Below are 23,013 nucleotides of genomic sequence, written 5' to 3' on the forward strand. Positions count from 1 at the left end.
GGGGCTCGCAGGGAGGGAGAGAGGGCGGGGCTCGCAGGGAGAGAAGGGGGGCGCCCCTGCTGGCCCCTTCTCTGGCTCCCTCCACCCAGGGCCCGCAGCCTGGACCCCCCCGCCGGGCGCCGATCCCGAGCGGCCTGCCCCCGGCGTGGCTCCCTCAGCCGCTGTGGCCTCTTGCGGGGGCTGCCCGAGGAGCCCTGCGGTCTTCGTGGGGGTGGTCGCTCGCTAAGCTCGGTCTTTGTTGCCCGGGCTGCGGGTTCGCCCCGCCCCCGCCCCTTCGCTTCGGCTGCCCTCGCGGAGCCTGGCTAACGGCTGCGCTCCCCGCCGCGCAGGTGCCGCGCCCCGATGGAGCCCGCCAGGCGCCGCAAGGCGAGGGGCGCATGGGACAGCGGGTCAGACAGCTCCCCCGCCAAGTACCGCAAATGCGCCACGGCAGGGCCGCCATGTCCGTCCTCCCGCCCCGGCTCCGCCGCCGGCTGCCCCGCGCAGGCGGGAGAGGCCCGGAGCGCAGGGAAGCCAGCGGCGTGCGGACGGGCGCGGACTTGGCTTTCCCCGCAGGCCGTTTGCCGAGGGCTCTCTGCCGGCGAGATGTCCGGGGCCGCGTCCTCTGCACGAGGCTCCTCCCCAGATGCCGCAGCCGATGGGAGCAGCGTCAGCCTGGAAGAGAGGGGTAGGGGCTCCTCCCTTCCCAGGAGAACCCTGTTCAGGAAACCTCTTGGCTGGGAAATGTCCAAGGCAGATCTGGTCTCCCTGCCCCGGGAGTCTTTGAACCGGGAGGTATGTGATCAACAGTAAAGGCTGCAAACTAGAGTCAAAAGCTGACCGAAGAAGGAGGAGTTTGACAAAGCCTTTAATGTTTTGGTGCCCTGTGAAGGAAGTTATGTGTTTTGCTCCCTTTGTGCAGCTAATTCCCCGAGGGGGGCCTTTTTCTATTGCAGACTTCTTTAAAAATGCACAGGTACAGCTTCCTGGTTGAGAGGAAGATGAGTTTTTTTGGGCTACATTTCAGGAAGAGTTGAAGAAGATAACAGTGCAGCGGCAGTGTTTTAACTTGACCTGCCGGCCACTTTTTAAAAATACCACACCTACTTTGGGGGGGGGGGGGGGCTGGCATCACAGGCCAAGAGTCTTCACTTGTTTTATATAGTGTTTTGCTATAATTGTTTGCCAGTAAAAGTGTGTGTCGTTTTAATGTAGTGCTCTGAAGCCGGTTTCAGAGTGGTCGTCGTGTTAGTCTGTATCAGCAAAAACAACGAGGAGACCTTGTGACACGTTAGAGACTAACAAATTTATTAGGGCATAAACTTTCGTGGGTTAAAATTAACCCACGAAAGCTTATGCCCAAATAATTAATCTCTAAGGTGCTACAAGGACTCCTCTCTGATTTTGCTCTGAAACAAAGCTCAGTAAACAGTGAAAAAGGTTCATCCTGTTGCACAGGCAAGTTTTAGAAAACTGGCTTAACTTTTATGGCCTCTTGTACAAAGCCCTAGTAAAAATGTGTGTGTGGTTTTAAGGTAACCTGCAAAGGGAGAAAATAGGTTTGTGCTATCTGTTTCTTCTTGATGTATTAAAAAAAAGTCCGAAAAGTTGGTTTGTTTTGGCAAGATAGGAGGGTGGGGGAGGAAGATTTTTATCCTGTTTTACCTTGGAAATATCAGGAGCATAGTAATTGCCATACAAAATCATAGAAGTGGCTAATTTAATTTGGCAGCCTGTCTCCAACTGTGGCTGGTACTAGATGCACAAAGAAAGGTGCAAGAAACCCTTAATACTGTCGTATCTTGTCCATCAGTGAAGTTTCTAGTTTAACCCTAGTTAGTGGTTATTTGTGCCTTGAAGCATGAAGATTTTCTAGCCATGTGTGTTTTTTTTCTTTAATGTAGCTACATCTTTTGCAAAAAGAAAAGGAGGACTTGTGGCACCTTAGAGACTAACCAATTTATTTGAGCATAAGCTTCTGTGAGCTACAGCTCACTGCATCGGATGCAGCTCACGAAAGCTTATGCTCAAATAAATTGATTAGTCTCTAAGGTGCCACAAGTACTCCTTTTCTTTTTGCGAATACAGACTAACAGGGCTGTTACTCTGAAACTTACATGTTTTGATTACCCATATTGATGTTTAATCGTGCTCCTACTAAATTCTTGGCCTCAGTGATATCTTGTGGCAGTGAGTTACATTGTTTAAAAGTTCATGTACACAAGGCATAAAGTTTTATTTGTAAGGTAAACTCACTTTCACTGTCCTTGTTCCTTTGTATTGTAAAATGGATTAATCAGAGTGCCTAATTTATTTTCTTGTTACCTTTCATTATTCATTCATTTTGTACAACTTTCACTTGTTTTCTATTAGTTAATTTAGAACTGTGTAAACTTTTCAATACCTTCCCCTGGAAGTCCTTTCAAATCTTGTCTTCCTGTCTCTTACAGCAAAAGTGGAAGCTCCGGAGAAGTACATTAGGAGCTTTCTCAACTTTTAGCTGTAGGGTTAGGATGTCAAATCTTTAACAGCTCTTTTCCAGCTGTTTCTTAACTCCTATATTGAATGCAAAGGCTTAACAAAGCCAAACAAAATCCTAGAGTTTTAAATGGCCTAAATAAAAATCATTTTGGTTCTCTATCGGGTTTAAGTTACTTTATATCTTTTTAGTATTATAACTGAATTAATTATTTAGTTCTCTGTAGAGAATTTCAGGAAAAATAATTCAGATTGTGTCTCTTTCTAAAGCAGTAAACTCCTTTGTTAAAATCTTTTAGACCTTCATTTGCCCTCAAGAAGCAAAATTATATCATTTATTTTCGTTAATATGCTTTGTTCCATTTTTACAGAGACTGGCTTCTGAAGCTTAACATACTGGGTTTGTTTTTATATTAGCAAAGTCTAGGCCAAAGAGTTGGTCTAGCTGTGCAAATCAAAATATAATTTAGGTTGCAGCATGCCTGATTCTCTTTTAATATTATTTGAAAAGTTTATTCTTTTAATAGGCAAAGACTCCTGTGGCTGGTTTTGAGTGGGGAGAGCATAGTTCCTGCTTGGAATGGGACCAAGCTGTTCCAAACAGTATCCTAATATGGCCTGTCTTGTTCTGACTAGTCTAAAGACACCTTCTGTGGCGCTACTGTAAGGACAGGAGGCGCTGGAGACACGGTTGTTTTCTTACAAGGGATAAGAGTGTAGTCCTCTGCAACAATGCAGAGAATATAGCAGCTCCCAGTGGTGAGAAATGATCCCCTACTACAAGGTTTCCATATTTTCTCAAATTGTGGCTGTCTTGGCAGCTTTCCAGAAGCCCAAGGGTGGCATTTACTTTGCAGAAAAAAGCAGATTCTGGCCACTCTTTTTGTAAGTGTTAAGGAAAAGTTAGCACATTCGTAACATAAGAGATGTGGCCATACCTCCAGCACATGCTGAGACTTTAAGTCTTTGTGGGTAGTGCTGTAAAATTTTTTAGGCTGCCCATCTCTGTCCTCTCTGCTTGAGAGGAATTCTTACCCTTCTACTCTCCCCACCCACAACAAAGCATACATGCTTTCTGATTAGTAAAATGTTTACTACTTATGCGCACCTACATAATGCTGTTTCCTTTTTTATATGGTCTTATAAATCCAAGGATGGTGCAGGCTGTAACCTCACACTAAGGACTGAAGGTAAAGGTGTCTCAGAAGAACAGACTGTGGATCATAGGAAGAAGAGAATGAAGGATCAGGGATCCACAGTAATATACCTTAGAGCTCTCCAGGATGCTTTTGGGAAATCATTAGGGAAAAAGGTCAGAAAGGAGGCATCTACATCAAGTGGAGATCAAGATCAAAGGCCCTGTCATAGTAAAGAACCTTGCAAATCAGATGGCAACTCAAGAAGTATCTGTGCAGTTTCAAGGCATGAAGAAGATCAGCGACGTCAGCTACGTTCAGACAGACAGAAAACTTCAGTAGATGAAAACAATGCTTGTGCTAGTTCAGTTAGCACTGGACAGAGTAACCCCAAAGAACAGTATGTGGATTACCAAAGGCCAAATATTGCAGGACCCTCTCCAAAACTTGTATTTGTGGATGAACACAATTCGAGTTCAGAAGAAGATTATGAGGTAAGTGTGTGTGAGGCCATGAAGTAGTGTTTCTTGAATAGGACATATCAAAAAATATTTGGAATTTTACTAGTTAAAACTTTAAATGAACAAATCAAAGTTCTTTGTATTTCTGACCAAATTGGAAACACTCAAAACACAAAGCACGTGCCCAGTATTGGGGAAAAATCTCATAGATTTCTCTACTAGATGTTGATGTCATTTGAGTAGAATTCAATGACTGCTCTCCATTTTCCCCTACATATAAAGAATATGCATTTAGGAACACTAAATACCAGCTGCTAATTTTGAAGGATCCATTTTTTAATGTGTAGAATATATCACTGTCAATTGTACAAACAAAGTCTTAATGTGAAGCATTTTAGTATCACTACTTTAGTTTAAGAAAATGGGATTCAGTATAGCTAAACCCTGAAATATAGCAGCTCTAAACATTAATGCAAACTGGAACATAAAATGGTGGTAGCAATGCATGTCTTGTTTCACTCTTGGATAATAATCCCAAGATGACTGTAAAAAGCAACACATCCTTGTCTATGCAATGTTAGTTTTATAGCATTATATCTTTCCTAACTTATGATATCACCTCTGAAGATGTAAGTCCTGTTGTAGCTGCAGATGAATATTATTGCCCTTTATCTTTGTGTTCAGTCCCTTAAAATAAGAGCTAATTAACTTAAATAAAGAAGTAATATATTCATAATTTATTAACCCTTATTTGTGGATTCTTCAGAGGCTATGGTTGAAAATCTTCCCTAGGGTTTCTAGGCACTACTGTACCCCTTCCCTTCAAAAAATATTTAAGAATACAATCAAAATGTGTTCCTGTGCATGATTACTCTAATATAAATCAGATTTAGCATCCTTTGCTTTGTTCTATAGGGTGCATAAGGGATACTTATTATACATGCCATATGAGATGGATCTCTGCAGAAATCAGAGAAGAATGAGGTTTGATACATTCTTTTTCTGACTGGGAATCAGTGTTGCCTCGTGGATAGAACACTGGACTGGGACTCAGAAGACTTCATTTCTAATCCCAGCTGGCTAGTGCCAGATTTGGGTGATTTCTAGCAAATCACTTTACCTCTCTGAGCCTCCATTTCCTCATCTGTAAAATTGGGATAATGATACTTGCCTCCTTTGTAAAACATTTGAGATCTAGTGATGAAAAAGCACTATATAAGAGCTAACTACTGTTTTTGTATATTTTGACTACAGTAAATTAGAATGAAATGTTGTTTCTTGTAGTCACTTCTGAACTCTTAACGTAGAGCTTTCTGTGATGGGGAGAGACTTTGGAATCCACTTTTCTGCTCAAACCTGGGTTATTAACCTTTTAAGGAACTTTGAGGCTCACTTTCTGTCCCAGGCATTTGAAGGGGTAGTAGGCTGAGGGTCCGAGGGTTTTTATTAGTGAGACTTCTGTGGAGGTGGGTTAATATACACAGTGCTTACTGCAGGGGTAGTCAATAGGCGGACCGCATGCCAAATCCAGACCACCAGAGGCTTTTGTCCAGACCACGAAACTCGGGGGCTGGGGGCAGTTAGTGCAACGGGCGGGGGTCTAGTGACTGGCTGCATGCTGGTGGGCTTGGGGGAGCTGGAGCATGGGGCTGACTCATAACTAGGGGAGGTGTAGGTGTCCCATTCTCCCCTCTCCCCCCAGCCAGTCGAGCCCCTGCCAGGTGCACTGGGACTCCCACTACCAGCCCCAGGCACCTGCGAGGGCTCCATTTAGGGAAGGTTGGGGGACACCTGCAACCCTGAGTTACCCGTCAGTCCTGGGCGCCAGCTCCCCCAAGCCTGCCAGCACATGGCCAGTCACTCTACCTGCACTAGGCCTCCTCTCCCCTGCACTAACTGCCCATGGATCCCCCAGAATTTCATGATCCACTGAAAAACCTCTGGCGGTCTGTATTTGGCATGCGGTCTGCCTATTGACTACCCCTGCAATAAGCACTGTATATATTACACAGCATTGTTTGTGCTTGTTGAACAGGGGCACTTGCAGTGTGAAAAATGTTTCTCTGGAGTCCAGACTTTAACTATACCTTGACCAGGAAATTTGGACCTTGACAAAAAAAAGACTACCCCTGATCTAGAGAATAGGATAGGCACTTGTTGCATACATCTGAAGCAATGCACTTTTCTTTGTGGTTACCACACAATTCTGTATTCCAATCAGATTCTCCTTCCAGTCTTTCCTTCTTTATAAAAGAAACCAAATCATAGACGTTAGAGATGGAGGTGATCTGTTAGGTCATCCTGGATTGCCTGAGAAAAGAGTGACAATTTCACCTAGGTCAAATTTAAGGTGTAATGTTCTGTATGGAACAATCCTACAGTAGCTTGTTCATCCTGTCCAGGTGACCTAATCTTTTACAGCTCTGATGTCTGTGAGCTACAGTTAGTACAGATCTCTGCCCTTCCACTTACTAGCCCCTCTCTTAGCAGTTTTTCTTGCCTTACCGCATATTCTGAGCTTGACATCTGAAGGATTCCTTTTAGGCCTGCTCTATAGTTAAAAAGTTTTACCAGGATAATTGTCAGTTGGGAGTGTGACTGTTGGGTTTTTTTTATATAATTGACATTATGCTGGTTACGCCTCCAGTGTAGACACAGTTATATTAGTAAAGTTTATTTCATTTGCCAAACAAAAATAAGCTATACCAGTATAATTGGGTCCACGTTAAGGGGGTTTTGCTACTTAACTATATGGGCGTAGTTAAAGCAGTAAAGCTTTTAAGTGTAGACAAGGCCTTAGTCTCATGTCAGTAATTCTTTTGTTCAGACAGCAACCCTGTATATTTGTTCAGTCTGAGGTTTTCATGTGCTTACTGGAACAGCTCAGGTTTTGGTAAATAATAGGCTACAAAGTGGAACATCTAACTCTGACACTCCTACAATTTACTGTTCACAAAGTTAAGATTGTTTCGGTTGTATATGTTGTTTCCATTTGACTTGCAGTTCAAAGAGCGAGATACGCTGGAAAAGGAGCCCTCCGTGGGAAGTGATTGGTCTGATGTGGATGATGTAGAATCTTTAGCTAGGTTCTCCCAGGAGGATTCAGTTCCACATCACAATAGGTCAGTTATTTTGGAGACTTCACCAGTTATAACTGATTACGTAACGTACCCTGCTCATCTGTACAGTCACCCATGGGGTGACTTTGCAAAGTGCTGGACAAGTAGTCCAAAACCACCTAATCATTCATTTTCAAACCCTGGTGAGGATACTTCTTATTTAGGTGGCTCAAGTAGCAGTCATCTTTGTGATATTTCTGTAGAATTTGCAGCAAGCACTCCTTCCAATACATCAAAAGATCTAGAGTCTGCAATTGAAGGTGAATATTGGAGATCACATTCTTTTGAGTCTTCCCTGATCTCTGAGGAGAAAAGCAAAATGTCTAGCAAGGAAGCAGAATCATATGCTCCCATTATCTCTAGAGCACGGATGTCTGATTCTTTTACTTCTGAATATGTAAAGCAGGAAGCAACTATTGAACTCCCTAAACATTTACAGGAGGGTTTCATAGATACCCATTGCCACCTGGACATGCTATATTCCAAGATGTCTTTCAGAGGCACGTTTGCAAAGTTTAGAAAAGTTTACAATAGCTCCTTTCCCAAAGAATTTCAAGGCTGTATAGCTGACTTCTGTGATCCTCGGACCCTAAAGGACTTCTTGTGGGAGGATTTGTTAAAAGAAGAAATGGTTTGGGGAGCATTTGGCTGTCATCCACATTTTGCACGTTACTACACAGACCTCCATGAAAGAAATCTCTTACAGGCACTGAGGCACCCGAAAGCTATTGCATTTGGAGAGATGGGTCTAGACTACTCTTATAAATGCTCTACTGATATCTCCAAGCAACATGAGGTAAGGAGCTGAGCTTCTAATTGTATGGTACTAATTGGAACTTTTCTTTCAGGTTTACCTAAGGATTCTAAACTTTTTTTTTCTTTTCTCTGTATACAACATACTTTAGCTTTCTACAACCTTTATATTCATTTTGGGATAGAAGAGAACCCTCAGGGTGATATGTGAATTAGACCTTCTCAGATGAAGATGTATAAATCATTCATCAAATACTCTTACGGTCTTCCCTCCTAACAGTTTTCCAAATTTGAATTGGAGACATATTGGATAAATGAGATGTTGGCAAGTTACAAAGCATATTAAATGTGTATTCTAGTTATTTTTTCTTGCAGCCTCTGAAATGTATATTTAGAATGCGAGAATCCTGATATGGTAGTGATGAGCATAATACAAATACCTGGATAGCTGGCCAAAAGTACCATACAGTATTGTAGGGAAGCATCATGGACAACACTGAAAGGAAGGAGAACTCCACTCCATTTCCAGCTTTGTCACAGACTTCCTTTTTAACTTTGGAAAAATCTGCACCTTCAGTTTTCCCATTTGTTAAATAAAAATATCTATTCACATTTTGGAAGGTGCTTCAAAATATGACTTTATAAACTTATAGGTGTGTGATAGTTTGATCCAAGTAACTAAAACTGAAATGAATACATTTATTGGTGTAGAAAGCTAGTGCACCGATCACCATAGTGCCTGGGTGTCTTTTGTAACAATTCCTCTGAAAATGTGAATGGATTTACAGGAAATTGGCATAAATTAGGGGATAGATTTTTCCACCCCTTACTATCACCCCATTGTATTCCCTTTGTTTTTAGAACAATTCTAGTGGAAATTAAGGTAGTGCTCTTTTTTTTACATTTTATTCAGGTATTTGAAAAGCAACTGCAACTGGCTGTGTCCTTAAGGAAACCCTTGGTAATACACTGCAGAGAGGCTGATGATGATCTGCTGGGGATCATGAAAAAGTTTGTGCCTAAAGACTACAAGATACACAGGTAGCTGTATTTGCTAAATTAAATTCTGTCATTCATTGCTGGATATCCTATAATTAAATCAGAAATTATACCTACATTAGTAAAATAACAAACCAGGAGATATATGGAACTGTTCAGACCAGGTGATGCTTTAATTGAAAAAGAAATAGGGAGGTAGCTGGATCGTCAGTGCTTAAAATTATGGAAGCTTTACTGCAGTAGTAATGTTTCATGGCTTCTTAAAAGAATTCTGAGGATGCCTTAGGAATCGACAGGAAGTGATGCAGCAGAAGTTGTTCTGATATAACTGTGTTGTGTTCTGAAGCTATGAATTTGACTCATTCTGAAGGGGACATTTAGTGTCTGGAACGGGCATTGTCAATTTGAAAATGGAGGTAAAAGTACTGTTGGCTGTTGCACCTCTCCCTGAATCTACCTGCCAACTTGTGACTCTTACAATCACACTTTCCTATCCTTTTTTTAATTTTAATTTTAAAATCTGTTTCCTCCCCTTACTACTATGTAAGAGATCTACACAAAAAGAGGAAACTGACTATAAAGGGGAAACCATTGAACTGATTATACCCAAACTTGTATTTACACACAGTGTAGCTAAATCCAGGGGAAACAAAACCATTTTCTCTAATCTCTGTTGGTTCTAGTAATTTTAAGTGTTACTACTGTTAGTTAAATAAAAGGTCTTCAGAAACAAGTAATTTATTTAAATAGATCAGACTTCTCTTCTGTTAAAACTTTTTTGTTTTTTTAATAAGAGATCAAACCTCTAAAATCATGAATGAAACCAGAATTGTAATGCTGGGAATATCTAAATTGCATTTTAATGTGATTGGAAGTTCCCAGCTGATGCATGATCTGTAGGAATGCATTGCGCGCTACACAGAACTAAATGAACAATCTTAACAGATGTTTTTATTCTAAATTGTTGAAGAATTCTACCTTGTGGCAGCAACCATGTTAAGTATCATCTAGCTCCTGTTCGTTGCTTTGACTGCTGTGCGGCTTGCCCCAATCCTTGCAGTCTTTTCCCTGTCTTTTCTACAATAATCCCACCCTTCCTGACCCCTTCAATTTTGAGTCAATCCCCATTAAATACTGAAACATTAGACAGGATTGGGCTAATCCAAGAAAACTGGATCCTTGAATTCTTATCCCTGAGTCTGTCTCCTATTAGAAATTTGCAAAACTGTTACCTTGGAGAATGACCAAAGTTTTCTGTTTACCCTTAGGCATTGTTTTACTGGTAGTTACGATGTCATAGAGCCATTGCTAGAGCATTTCCCAAACCTTTCTGTGGGATTCACTGCACTGCTGACTTACTCATCTGCCTTTGAAGCCAGAGAGACTATAAGAAAAATTCCTTTGAACAGAATAATTGTAGAAACAGATGCTCCCTATTTCCTTCCTAGGCAGGTAAGTATGTTTCTAGAAATGCTCAGAACATTCTTTTCTGCCCATGGTGTTAATGTTGCATTGTCAGAAGTGTGATAGGACATCTGCAAGAAGGAATGGATTAGAATGGGTTGGCACCCTTGGGCATGCAGCCCATCAGGGTAATCCGCTGGCAGGCCGCGAGACGTTTTGTTTACATTGACCATCTGCAGGCATAGCTCCCAGTGGCCACGGTTTGCCATTCCCGGCCAATGGGAGCTGCAGGAAACAACAAGGGACGTGCTGGCTGCTGCTGCCTGAAACTCCCATTGGCTGGGAATGGCAAACTGCAGCCACTGGGAGTGCGGGCGGTCGTGCCTGTGGACGGTCAACGTAAACAAAATGTCTCGTGGCCTCTAGCAGATTACCCTGATGGGCCGTGTGCCAAAGGTTGCCGACCCCTGGATTAGAATATTGCATTTGTAGGTCTGTTTTCTGCTTCAAATATTCAAAGCATGTGGATCTGGAAGCAAGTTCTAATATGTCTGGTAAGGTGTTCCCTTTACAAAGTAGCAGTGATCTAAGCCTCAGATTTGAAATTATAGACTGTTTAGAACCACAGGTTCAGATCTTAGCTGGGCCAACTCATCCCTTTGTTCATCTGTAGTCAACATACTTAATTCTCTACATACAGGACTTGGAAAAACAGAGGTCCTTTCTGCTTTGCATGAATGGAGAGAGATTTACTCCAATGTCTCTGGCCAATAGTTTCCTTCTCCCGTTGTGCAGTTTGTTTGCTGGCTGCTGCCCTTATAAAGAGCTCTGGGATGGAAGAAACACTGGGAACATCAAATAGTATTATTGTTGAAAGACACTTTCTGAAAAATGTCAGTGATCATATTTAGAGGCTTGAAGTGATAACTCTTGACTGGTTCTGTATATTGCAGACAGGAGGAAGTGACCTACACCATTCTTAACTTTTCCCTTTCATTAATGTTTGTGCAGGTTCCCAAAAGCATATGCCAGTATTCTCACCCAGGATTAGCCCTGCACACAGTGAGAGAGATTGCCCGTCTGAAGGACCTGCCACTCTCCCGTACCTTGGCTGTTCTAAGGCAGAACACCAACCACATGTACAATCTATAGGATGGCGCTAGCAAATGTGAGAAGAGCAAGGTCAGGAAAGCTACTGTGAAATGGTGACAAACCCTTCAAGTATATTATGTCTTCTGTGGCCCCAAAATGTTATGCTGCAATCCAACTTGGAGATGATGGTTAGTATTAAGTGCTCATGACTTGCCATCCCTACTCCTCCCAAAAGTGTTACACATTCCCTTTTAATCTATATCCCTTTGCATCTCCTTTTCATTCTCTACTGGTCCATTGTCTCCTTGTGACGTACCACAAGAAAGGGTGTTGATGTCTTTGTTGGGTAAATGGTTTTTCTTGTGGAGACAAAGAGACTCTGCTGTGGTAAATATTATGGGATTTTATTCAGCTTTATTTGTATTAGCCTGTTCAAGAGTGAACAGCCTATAATTATTGAGCAGATGTAGATTACTCGAGCATAGATAGAGCCCAAAAGGTGAGCAATGATCTTGGCTTCTTAAAGCACCTAATTGCTGAGGCTATACAGAAAAGAGTATGTATCAGAGCAGAGAATTTGATGCATAACTGTGCACAGACTTCCTCATGCCACAGAATGAAAACATACCCAAAATTGTTAAGTGTTGTTTGTGTACAAGTGCCTTTCTTTGGATAAAGTAAACAGCATGTAGGTGCCAAATAAGCTTTTAAATTTTTTCAGCAAAATGTTAAAATTACCAGAGTGTTGAATAGCCTCGAAAAGACATGAGTGTGTTTTGGCTACAGTGAGGTTTTAAGAGAACCAAAGTGGAGTATGAACATAGAAGCCCACTGATCCCACTTTTGATAGATCCTGTAGTATGCAATTGAATGTGAAAATCCATCCTGAAGGTTCTTCTATGGGGTTGTGACCCAACTGTGTTATCGTGAAGAAAAATGCCTGTGTGACAGAAATGCAAAGCACTTTGGTGAATATACTTCTCAAAATAAGCTTTTTGTAAAAGTAAGTCTAATTTTAAACTACTGCAGGCCAGTTTAACTGCTTTCAGAGGGCAATTTGACAAATGACAATGACTTAATTTTTCTGTAATATAGGTTACTTTTAATGTACCTTGAAACTACAGTTGAAACTTTTTTAAAGCTTATTTGTAAATAAAGATCTCTGAGAAAGAGATGCTGTTAAATTGTTGTTCGGTTTATACAGAACTATGCTAAGTTTTTGTAGATTGATAAATGGAAGAGTTCCATTCTAATAATCGGGCAACCCCTCCAAACTAATAAATGACACTGTGAAGGTGTTCAGTTACGCCTTTCCACTTTGTACATTGGCCACATGTGTATGCTAGTATCAAGCAGGTGTTGTGGCCTCATGTTCTGTACACAGGTTGTTAAATACATAATTTTCTAAAAGTATTACTTCAAATATTATTGTAAGTGCACATAGCCTGTCTTAAATCAACAGACTGAAATACTTGAATGTGAAGTTGACCAGTATTTCCACCACAACTGTATGTCTCAGTAGGTTTGGCTATACCACAGCCCCCCTCATGGATAACTGCCACTTGTGAATTTACTAATCTTTTTGACAAAGCAACAGTTTAAAAGCTTTCATGTTGTAAAGGGTATAATTTGCTGCTCCCCTTCCTCTTTAGGACCACTAAGGAGACAATATTGTGTCTATTGAAATTAACTGCAGAATTCTCATTTACTTCAGGGGATGCAGGATAGGGCCCTTTGTAATGGATGTCAACATATGACTTGTGTAATTAACTAGGCTCTTAAAAGATAACTTCATATGCACATCCCTTTATCATATACATAGGTGTATAATGGAGACTGAAACTTCCATCTCGTGCCACATGTATATAGTATCCATAAACAAATGACTGCAGTTTCAACACTAGCTTTATTTTCTGCTGCAAGAAGCATATGGTAGACTAACACAGTTTATCCTCACTTTCAGAACAGGTAGCTTCAGGCGCATAGTTTTGAAAGGTAAGAAAACCATTTAGACTTCAGTGTGATTGACCTTGCTTGCAGCTATCTGTCTACCATATCTATACTACTTGCAACCTCATCCAAAGACCTGTTACACAACAAAATGTCCTTTTTAAAACTGCAAAATGTTCAGCTTTATGCATTTGTCTTTTAACACATGCTATTATCGTCCATTGCACAATGTAAAGCAAGATTTAAAGCAATCCAAGCCAATGAGCAGAATTTTGTTGTACTCTAATCAGTTTGTAACATCTTCACGTTTCAACTCGTGTCAGTTTTGGGTTTCTGAAAGGGAAGAGGGTAGAGATTTTAATTTTTACTTTTTTTTGTTTTTACTGTTGAATTATTTAAGTAGTATTAACAGGTTTAGACATCCTTGCCATATAAAGTTTAAACAAAACAATCGATGTTGACAGAGACATACAAGAATACAGATCTTTCTAACAGGATATTATCATATTACAGAGTGAAATGCATAACATCTGTGGTTTTTATTAAATTGGGTGAAATCTCTGATTACTCATTTAACAGACCAAATTAGGTGTTCTGGGTTTTTGCAGGTGAATGTACTCTTGAGTATTGAATAAAAGGTAACCAAAAATCTATGTATCTATTTGTCCTCTGTCTGTTTTGCTGGGTATGTAACTCGTGTTAATTTTTCCATTAGTTTTTAATATTTATATTAGAGTAGTTCCCAGAAGCCGAACCAAGATCAAAGTCCTGTTGATGTAATCCCTGTCAGAAAAGTTTATTGTATGTGTTACTAAGCAGCATGTGAAAAGTGAGGGAGAGGAAGACCTATACACAGTTCTATGTATACTTGCTGCTATTACATAATTATAGTGGCTGACTTCTTTGAAGAGACTTGGCCCTGGTCTACACTGCGGGGGAGAGGGCGGTCGACCTAAGATACGCAACTTCAGCTACGCAAATAGCGTAGCTGAAGTCTGCTTACCTAGGTCGACTTACCTGGCTGTGAGGATGGCGGCGAGTCGAGTGCTGCCGCTCCCCCATCGACTCCGCTTCCGCCTCTCGCAAGCTGGAGTTCCGGAGTTGACGGGGAGCACGTTCGGGGATCGATTTATTGCATCTAGACAAGACATGATAAATCGATCCCCAATAGATCGATCACTACCCGCCTATCCGGTGGGTAGTGAAGACCTGCCCCTGGAAAACATGAGGCTTGAGAAGGGATTTGAAAGAGGACAGAATAAGTGGCCTTGCAGATCCATCTGTTCAAGCTTAAGGAGACGCAGTAAAAAGCATAAAGAAATCTTTAACGGGAATGGACAATCAGACTATCAAAACTGGCATTGCTAGCAGAGTGGAGAGGGTGAAGGGCCAACACAATAAAAGAGCAGAGAGAAGCACCAGGGCCTTGAAGGTGAGGATAAGACACACTTGGTCTTGATGTGGTGGAATGGAGAGACAGCAAAATAGTATCTGTGACAATTAAAATGAGTTTTGTTTGCTTTTCCATTGCTAATGCATAGTTTTGGTCAGGGTGAATTTGATTTAAATCACTAGTCAGGAAGACTCTATTTAATCATGGGCTTTATACATAAAAGTGCATTCTTCCTGGTTGTTATAACCTTAATACATATTCTTCACAACTCAGAGATAGATGTAGGTTTCATTTTTAGAAGGTACACACTATACATTTTTAAACAGTGATTTATTTGGAAAACTTTTCAGATTAGTTTTACAGCTATATCAGAAAATGAATGGTGGTTTGGTTATTTCAATTACCAAAGGTAATTGAAGCAGATAGTTCACCTCCCAATTAATTCATAAATATCTCCAATTCAACAGGTTAATCATTAATATTTGGAGGATTTTCTTGCCATGCTGTTTTAGGAGAACATAACCAGACAGACATTTAAATTGTTTTATTTAACTAAAACAACAACGTTAAGTATTCTGGATTTTTTTTCTTCAACAGTGAATATACCATATCTTAACAAAAGAAGCATATGTCCCTCGCTTCTCACATTTATCTCTAGACTTCTTCTCCTTGCCCAGATCTATTCCACCCCCAACAATCTTCTATTCATTGAACTTTTTGAAACTTTTCACTTTTAGAGAGAGGTAAGGGATTGACTCTGTGTACACAAATTTGCAGAGTGACAAAGTTGAGGTCTGTTATTTCTCACCTCTATATTTATTTTAAAACATTTTTTAGTGTTAAGCTTGTTCTCTGGAGACACAAATCCGCAGTTTGAGAACTGGAAAACTAAACATCTATAATAGTGCTCAGTCTAGAAGATACTGAGTTCCAGTGGGTAGATAGAAAGATTAACTTAAATCTATACAGAAGCCTGTGAAACCGCATAAGATTGGGTCCCTAATCCATGAACTGTTGGAACTCATTTACAAAACTCTTAAACGTTACGTGAATATATTCTCATACTATAGAATTAGAATTTATAATCCCTATTCCATGATGAGAGATCTTTGAGCTATAATGGATCTTAATTAATACTATCTTTAGATTGCATTTTTTTGATAAAATGCTTTTTGAGGAAAAAACCTATTTAAATAAAGATTTTTTTTAAAAAAATGATCTTTAAAAAAATCATTGATTTTTATCCACCCTGGTTTTGGTCTCTTTCACTGCCAGAGAGATGAAGATGTTGGCTTGTGGGAGGCATAAAAAAACCTGGTTTCAGAGTAACAGCCGTGTTAGTCTGTATTCGCAAAAAGAAAAGGAGTACTTGTGGCACCTTAGAGACTAACCAATTTATTTGAGCATGAGCTTTCGTGAGCTACAGCTCACTTCATCAGATGCAAAAAATCCTGAGATTTTCAGAAGTAATCTGTGATGTTAGTTGCTTCTATTTTTGGATTCCCAAATAAAACAATGAGGGATCCTATTTGCCCAATCTGAAAATCAGGTCCCTTTACAGAGTGTCACGTTGAACACCCAAAGTGGCTCTTGAAATCTTGGCCCAATGTTTTATATATTAAGTTATACAATACCCTTTACTTCCAGCAAAAGTTCTTGGAACACTCTTCTCCACCCACCAGTCCCGCACAGAGGAGTTGGGATGTGGGAGGGAGAAGTACCTAAAGTGTCCTCTGCAAGAATGTCCTCTAGGATCTTCTCCAGCACTTGTCCATACTCCTGGTATTGGTCTTCTGTTATCTTGACACCAATTTCAAAGGGAACATTAAGCTAATGAAAACACCAAACCAGAAGAGCTCAGTATAACAGTTTCCTTAAAGAGTTCCATTCTTTTCTGCTATTGGGTGAACAGACTTTGCAGACTGATTACATTCATGGGAACAGTGTTAGCTGAGGTCTGTGAAAACGAGGAAAACTTGTTCCTGCTAAGCACCCACTTGACTTGTGGTTGAAATAACTATACACATGAGAAACAGCAATTACCCTGTGTATAGCTATTGTAAACAAAATACAGCAAAGTGTGAGACTACTGAAGAAAGTCTACAAAGTGAAATTTCATTGTACATGTATCTTGAAATGGAAGTAAATCTTCAGTAGGAGGTTGCAGTTTGACCAGTTGCAATAAATTTTTAAACTGCTTTAGATTTTTTTTAAGATTAGCTATGGTTACCATTTTCAAGTGCTTTTTCTAACTGCTTCTCAAATCAGATATCCGTGTAGTTTTGATTTGTACCACGTTTGTGTATCACAATCTATTCATTTTTTATTATGTGGTCATATGCAAAACTAACCCTCTTAAAAACTGACTGTAAAATACAAACCTTAATTTCTATTTCATTGTCTCCTTCTATCTGCCTTGCATCTGCATCCAAAAGTCCTTCTGCAGCTCGGCGGTTTAACTTTGTTGTATGCTTTTTTGGATCCTTTCGTTGCTGGAAAGTAACCAAAACACAGTGTAAATACTGTATCCATAGACAAACAATTAGGCCTTGTCTACAGCAGAAAAATTAGAATCCGTAATTCACCATATGGGCAGCTCCATTAGGTGGGAGCTGTAGCGTAGACAGGGTTTTTTGTCTACGCTGTTTTCTTACCTTGCTGTAAGCAGACAACAGTGGTAAAGTCATCAAAGTCTTGTCTACGCTACAACATCCCCCTTTGTTGCCACCACTGCAGAATTGTATAATTTTCCTACTGTGGATGCAGCCCTATTGGTTTATGTTATTCATCTGGGAATTGGGATAAACCTTTCCTTTGGCAGAACTTGTACCTTCTTAAGTTGAGGCAGTATTTTGTTAGATTTTTCTGAGTATTATAAAAAAATATTTTGTCTCAAGAAGTAGTTTTGAAAGAAGAGGGAAGAAGAGTAAAATATACCTAAATTTTACCTGTGTGTTTTGATATTCGGGGCTTAAAAAACTAGATCCAGCCATAATAGTCTCTGTCCAGAGAATGCAGATAAGGAGAATTCCCAGCATAGTGCTTCTGAGAAACATGAGTGACTTTGGGCATAGACTGTATCAAACCTGAAAACTTAATAAAGATAGGACAACTTAGTATGCTTTTTATTGACACTTTTATTTCCTTGAGTCCAGATTCAACCTGCAATTTTTCATAAACTGATTTCAGATAAATTTGTAATGTTTACTAAAGGTACATGTATATGAGGTAGTTGGTCGTCTTACAGAGATCCTGCTTTTATAGGTGAGTTTATTACTTTAATAAGAAATAAAATTGTATGAAACTTACCTTATTTCCCTCCACAAGTAGAAAAATATAAAACTGAAGGAGAGGAAGTGTGTAGGAAAACAAAAAAGGCAGTCTCAAAGGTTACCTACCTGAGGTTTCTTGTTCATCATATGGCTGCTGCTGTTAAGCATTTATATAGTGCCTGGAGTATTTGTTTTGTGATAAAACACCTTTTCAAATGCAATCCAACATGTATTTGGAATTCCTTGGAAACCGCTCTTTTCATATCATTGTGACAAAATCAACAGAAAGTGAAAATAATGCATAGATCTGTTGCTGCATTAGATTTTCTGTGGGCTATGGTAGTGACTCTTTAAAGAAAAGAGCCTAATTTAAAGACTTTTCCATTTACTTAAAGATTAAATAGTGTTTTATTATAGAATAAAAGAATACTTTTATGCATATTTGGACTGGTATAGTTCAATGGAGTGTATCTTAAGATATAAAGAAGCTATGTTTGTGACCTATAATGGAAAATGAAATAGAGAGCTGTATGTTTTGTTTTAAAATTCCCTGCTGGTGGTCTTCAGCTGTGTTCTACCTTATCAAATGTTGCCTTGCTTTGTTTTGCTGGAGGGGTCAAACTTGAAGCAGCTTTCAGCCCTCGATAGCTGGGGTGGGAGGGTGTGTCTCTTTTACTTTTTCAAAACTGGAACGGGATTTAGAGAGGAGGAATAATAGTAATCCAAGGCCTGGTAAAACCTCTCACATGAAGAGAAATTGAAAAGACTGATTTCATCTCCTTTCTTCAGGAGAAACATGGGATACGATAAAAGCACATGGTTTAGAGACTACAGAGCTAGAACTGTAGCTCTGTCTCCTAACACAAGAACTAGAGGACATTCAATTAAATTTAAAGGTGGGATATTCCAAATCAATAAAAGGAAATACTTTTTCACATAATGTGTAATTAATCTGGAACTCTGACATTGGAAGTCATTATGGTCCAGAATTTAATTAAATTTGATAAAGGGATTGGATATTTATAGGGATAAAGAATAGACAGAGTTGTCATAATTAGTGACAAAAATTTGAAAGTGATGGTAAATCTCATGCTTCAGACCTTAAGCCAGTCTCTAACCTCTAGCAATCAAGGTGAATCCTGTGTAGGGGGTAGATTATTCCCCAGATGCCTTCTGGAGGATTCTGGCCACTGTCAGAGATGGGATATTAGACTAGCTGGACTACTATTCTGATCCGTGGTGGGTTTTCAGAAAGCCTTTGACAAGGTCCCTTACCAAAGGCTCTTAAGGAAACCAAGTAGTCATGGGATAACAGGAGGTCCTCTCATGGTTCAGTAACTACTTAAAAACAGGAAATAAAGGGTAGGATTAAATAGTCAATTTTCACAATGGAAACAGCATCTTTGCTGGGACCATTGCGGTTCTACGTATTCATTAACAAGCTGGAAAAGGGTATGAACAATGAAGTGACAAAATTGCAGCTGCTAAATTATTCAAGATAGTTAGTTCTAAAGCTGATGCCAAAGTTACATGGCAATATCACAAAACTGAGTGACTGGGCAATGACATGAATTGTGAAATTCAACATTGATAAATGCAAAGTAATACACATTGTATAAAGTAGGAATTATTTTTCCCCAATGACAAGTTCTAATTTAGCTGTTACTTCTCAAGAAAGGGATCTTGGAGTCACAGTGGATCATTCTCTGAAAACTTGAACTAAATGCACAGCTATGGACAAAAACACTAACAATGTTAGGAACTATGAGGAAAGGGATAGAAAATAAGGCAGAAAATATCATCATGCCACTGTAAATCCATGGTGTCCCTACACCTTCAATACTGTGTCCAGTTCTGGTCACTCCCTTTCACAAAAGATATACTGAACCTGGAAAAGGTTCAGAGAAAGGGAACAAAGATGATCAGGGATATGGAATGGCTTCCCTATGAAGAGAGAGTGAAAAGATTAGGGCTGCTCTGCTTAGAAAAGAGATGAGTAAGGGGGAATATTGTAGAGGTTGGTAAAATCATGAATGGTATGGAAAAATAGAACTGTTTATCCTTCCCAGAATACAAAAACTAGGGGTCACCTGATGAAATTAATAGGCAACAGGTTTAATACAAACATGAGGAAATACTTTCTCACACAATGCTCCATCTGTGGAACTCATTGTCATGGGATGTTGTGGTGGCTAAAAGAATAACAGGGTTCCAAACAGGGTTCTGTGAACTAGAAAAGTTCATAGAGGATTGGTCCATCAGGGGCTATTATCCAAGATGGGCAGGGCTGCAATCTCATGCTCAGGGTGTCTCTAAACCTCTGACTGCAAGAAGCCAGGAGACCTTTTCTCACAAGTGTTTTGTCAGAAGCTGGAGTTAAATAGGGCTAAAACCTAAAAAGTTTAAACAGACTGATTAAAAAACTTCTCTCAGGTACTTAGGTTTTGCTTGTAATAATCATCCCATTAATTAATTCACCAGCAAAAAATATGTAAGATGGGTAATAGTTTTAATATAAAACAAAAACAAACTTTCACAAATAAAGGTCACAAAACTCATTTTAATGTGTCCTTTTCACATTCTGCCACAGGAGGGGGAAGGTGGGAGATTGAGAGGTTTCCACCTCACTACCAGTTTTTTCCCCTCCCCTTCTTCCTCAGGAAAAAAGTGTAAAAAAATAATTTAATTTTTAATTTCATTTATTTGTGTTCAAACATTTTGATTTTCATGTGCTGGATTTTTTATTTTGTTGTGAAGTCTTCCATAGATAAACTTTATCAAATGACATTTGTCTTAGGAAAAAATACATTTGACACAACCTCATTTTTTGATCATCTCTAACTGGAACCACCTATACATAATTGTGTATTTTTAAAGATGATGTGATAAGAAGCTGTTAGTATATAGCAGGTGTGGCCAAACCACACCTCATGAGCCACATGCAGCTCTTTCATAGTTAAAGTGTGGCTTGCTAAGGGCCCCCCTACCCCATGCCCTCAATTCTCCATCTACCAGACTGGCAGGGGAGCTTGGGGCTTCTGGCTTGCAACAGAATGGTAGGGCTAAGGGCTTCTGTCTTGCAGATATGGGGGGGGGTGTCTCTCAGGGTTTTAGCCCCACTGGGAAATGTCAGAGTGAAGTCCTACACCCCAGTAGGCACTGCCCTGCAGGGCAGGTTGTACATGTCTTGCAGCTTTTGAACTTGTGAAGGTTAGCACATGTGGCTTGAGGGTCAGTAAATTTGGTCACCCCTGGCATATAGTCCCAGATTTTCAAAGGCATTTAGGAATAGGAGTTAAGTGCCTAAATGCCTTTGAAGATCTGGTCCATAAATTTCAATTCAAGCAAGGTACTTAAAGGTGCTTAATTTTATCTACAATTCATAAGTTTAACCACAGTCTTAAACACTTTGAGTTGGGGACATAATGCCTGTACTTGCAATTCAAGATCTAGTGACCTTTAAAACTATAAACAGTCTGGACCCTAGCAGCTCCCTTAGAAAGCACCTTGCCTGTTAAGTCCCCTAATGGTAAGATTAACCAAGGCAAACTTGTTTTCATTTCTAAACCTGGTGTTGGAAAATCAGAGGTGCCCTGTGGGGTCTTTCATTCTGTGCTTGTACCTGTGGGATCTTAGGAACTTCTTCTGCCAAACTCTCTGCTTTGGATAATTCAGGGCTATGAAGGTTTTGTGTGGCGGCCACAGCACAAATAATAGTTTGAGACTTTGCAATTGGTAGCTTTATAGTCCAGTACATTTTCACTTCTAATTGGGTAAGGAGCCATGGTCCATGGCAAGGGTCCTGAATAACTTACTAATTAGGTGAGGGGCTTGGGTAGAGAGAGGTTAAAATGCTTTTGTAATAAGCAGGTGAGAATCCTAGCGGGGAAAGATTGATGGTAGAGGATCTAAAGCCATGGAGTGATGGCTATGGGATAAAAAGGTTTGCTTCCTAAAAAACAAATCCATTTGAACACCTGAGGAGTGAAGCAGAGACACTGAGTGCATGTGTTTTTGCAGAGAACCAGACAACATAAAAAGGAAGAAGGTATTTTAAAATCATGTACAGGAAAAATATCACTCCCATCAGCTTTGGGTATAAGTCAGTGTTAGTTTAAAAATGGAAATACTCCTTTGCTATACTGTTTCTAAAAAGGCTTTATCTCTCATGTTCCAGCAAATATTGATCTTAGATAACTCGGCTTCTTCTCTTTGTATATGCCAACAGTGCAGCTAAACATAAAAAGGAATGTTACACACCCCAGCTCAGCTATGTAAGTGTGCAGTGTCTCTCTCTGCCATGTCTTTTCAGTGCAATTGGGAAGTAGTAAAAGGAGGGCCGCTATAAACAGAAATACAGCTCAAAGACCTAGCGCAGCACCTCTTGGTGATGGAGAAAGGGTATGAAAACTGCTCTCAACTTTTTCCATCTGAAAATATCCATAATGAAACTTGTGTGATGGTAAAATATACTTCACTCCAGCAAAGGGTTAGGGTTTTAACCAAAGCCAGGTGAGCAAGCTTTAGTTGTTGAGTTTTCTTCTTAGTGCTTTCTCCCCTGATGACCCACATTACATCAAGTGAAGACCAGAGAAGATAATACTAGTAGGGCGAGATACCCAATGCTGATAGCTGCACTAGAGCATGCAAAGAGAACAAGTTTTATTCTAGTTCCTTGCTCAAGGCTTTATCAGAACTGCCACAGTCCCCCAGTTATTAAGGGCAGTACAGCATATGCCCTTGGGCACATCAGGAAGGGTCTCCAGCAGCCACCTGCTGTTAATGCTGGTCACAAATCTGAGGGGTTTTTTTGCAAAAGAAAGCAACAGTAGTGGGGAATGGCTAACTGGACACTGGATAGACACTCATGGTAAAACCACTGCAAACAAAAGGCTGGGTGGCCTAGTCAAAAAGAGCACTGCAACTGAGGAGAGCTGGGTTCTAGTCCTGGTTCTGCCACTGGCCTGCTGGGTGACC

At 40.1% G+C, this 23,013-nt stretch overlaps 2 protein-coding genes across 4 annotated transcripts; one reads left to right on the forward strand and one right to left on the reverse strand.

Annotated features, from left to right (window-relative positions):
- The first annotated feature begins 41 nt into the window (after positions 1-41).
- Positions 42-14,024, forward strand: TATDN2 (TatD DNase domain containing 2). 2 transcript variants are annotated; one of them, XR_007357693.2, is made up of 7 exons: positions 42-774; positions 3,611-4,087; positions 7,058-7,969; positions 8,840-8,967; positions 10,194-10,377; positions 11,341-11,609; positions 13,385-14,024. XR_007357693.2 is itself a non-coding variant. In XM_048858316.2 (6 exons), exons 1-6 carry the CDS (start codon positions 343-345, stop codon positions 11,479-11,481), a joined length of 2,274 nt encoding a protein of 757 aa, XP_048714273.1. In that variant the 5' UTR covers positions 42-342; the 3' UTR covers positions 11,482-14,024. The 2 variants fall into 2 exon arrangements, 1 of the variants encoding a protein (XP_048714273.1); XM_048858316.2 differs by having other exon boundaries at positions 11,341-14,024.
- GHRL (ghrelin and obestatin prepropeptide) lies at positions 13,309-19,959 on the reverse strand. 2 transcript variants are annotated; one of them, XM_048858329.2, is made up of 4 exons: positions 17,713-19,959; positions 17,146-17,256; positions 16,486-16,564; positions 13,309-13,704 (listed from the first exon to the last, which is right to left on the reverse strand). In XM_048858329.2, exons 1-4 carry the CDS (start codon positions 17,818-17,820, stop codon positions 13,691-13,693), a joined length of 312 nt encoding a protein of 103 aa, XP_048714286.2. In that variant the 5' UTR covers positions 17,821-19,959; the 3' UTR covers positions 13,309-13,690. The 2 variants fall into 2 exon arrangements, with proteins under 2 accessions (XP_048714286.2, XP_048714285.2); XM_048858328.2 differs by having other exon boundaries at positions 16,486-16,594.
- Positions 19,960-23,013: the final 3,054 nt, after the last annotated feature.

The sequence above is a fragment of the Caretta caretta genome, chromosome 7 (assembly GCF_965140235.1).
Source record: "Caretta caretta isolate rCarCar2 chromosome 7, rCarCar1.hap1, whole genome shotgun sequence".
NCBI lineage: Eukaryota > Metazoa > Chordata > Testudines > Cheloniidae > Caretta > Caretta caretta.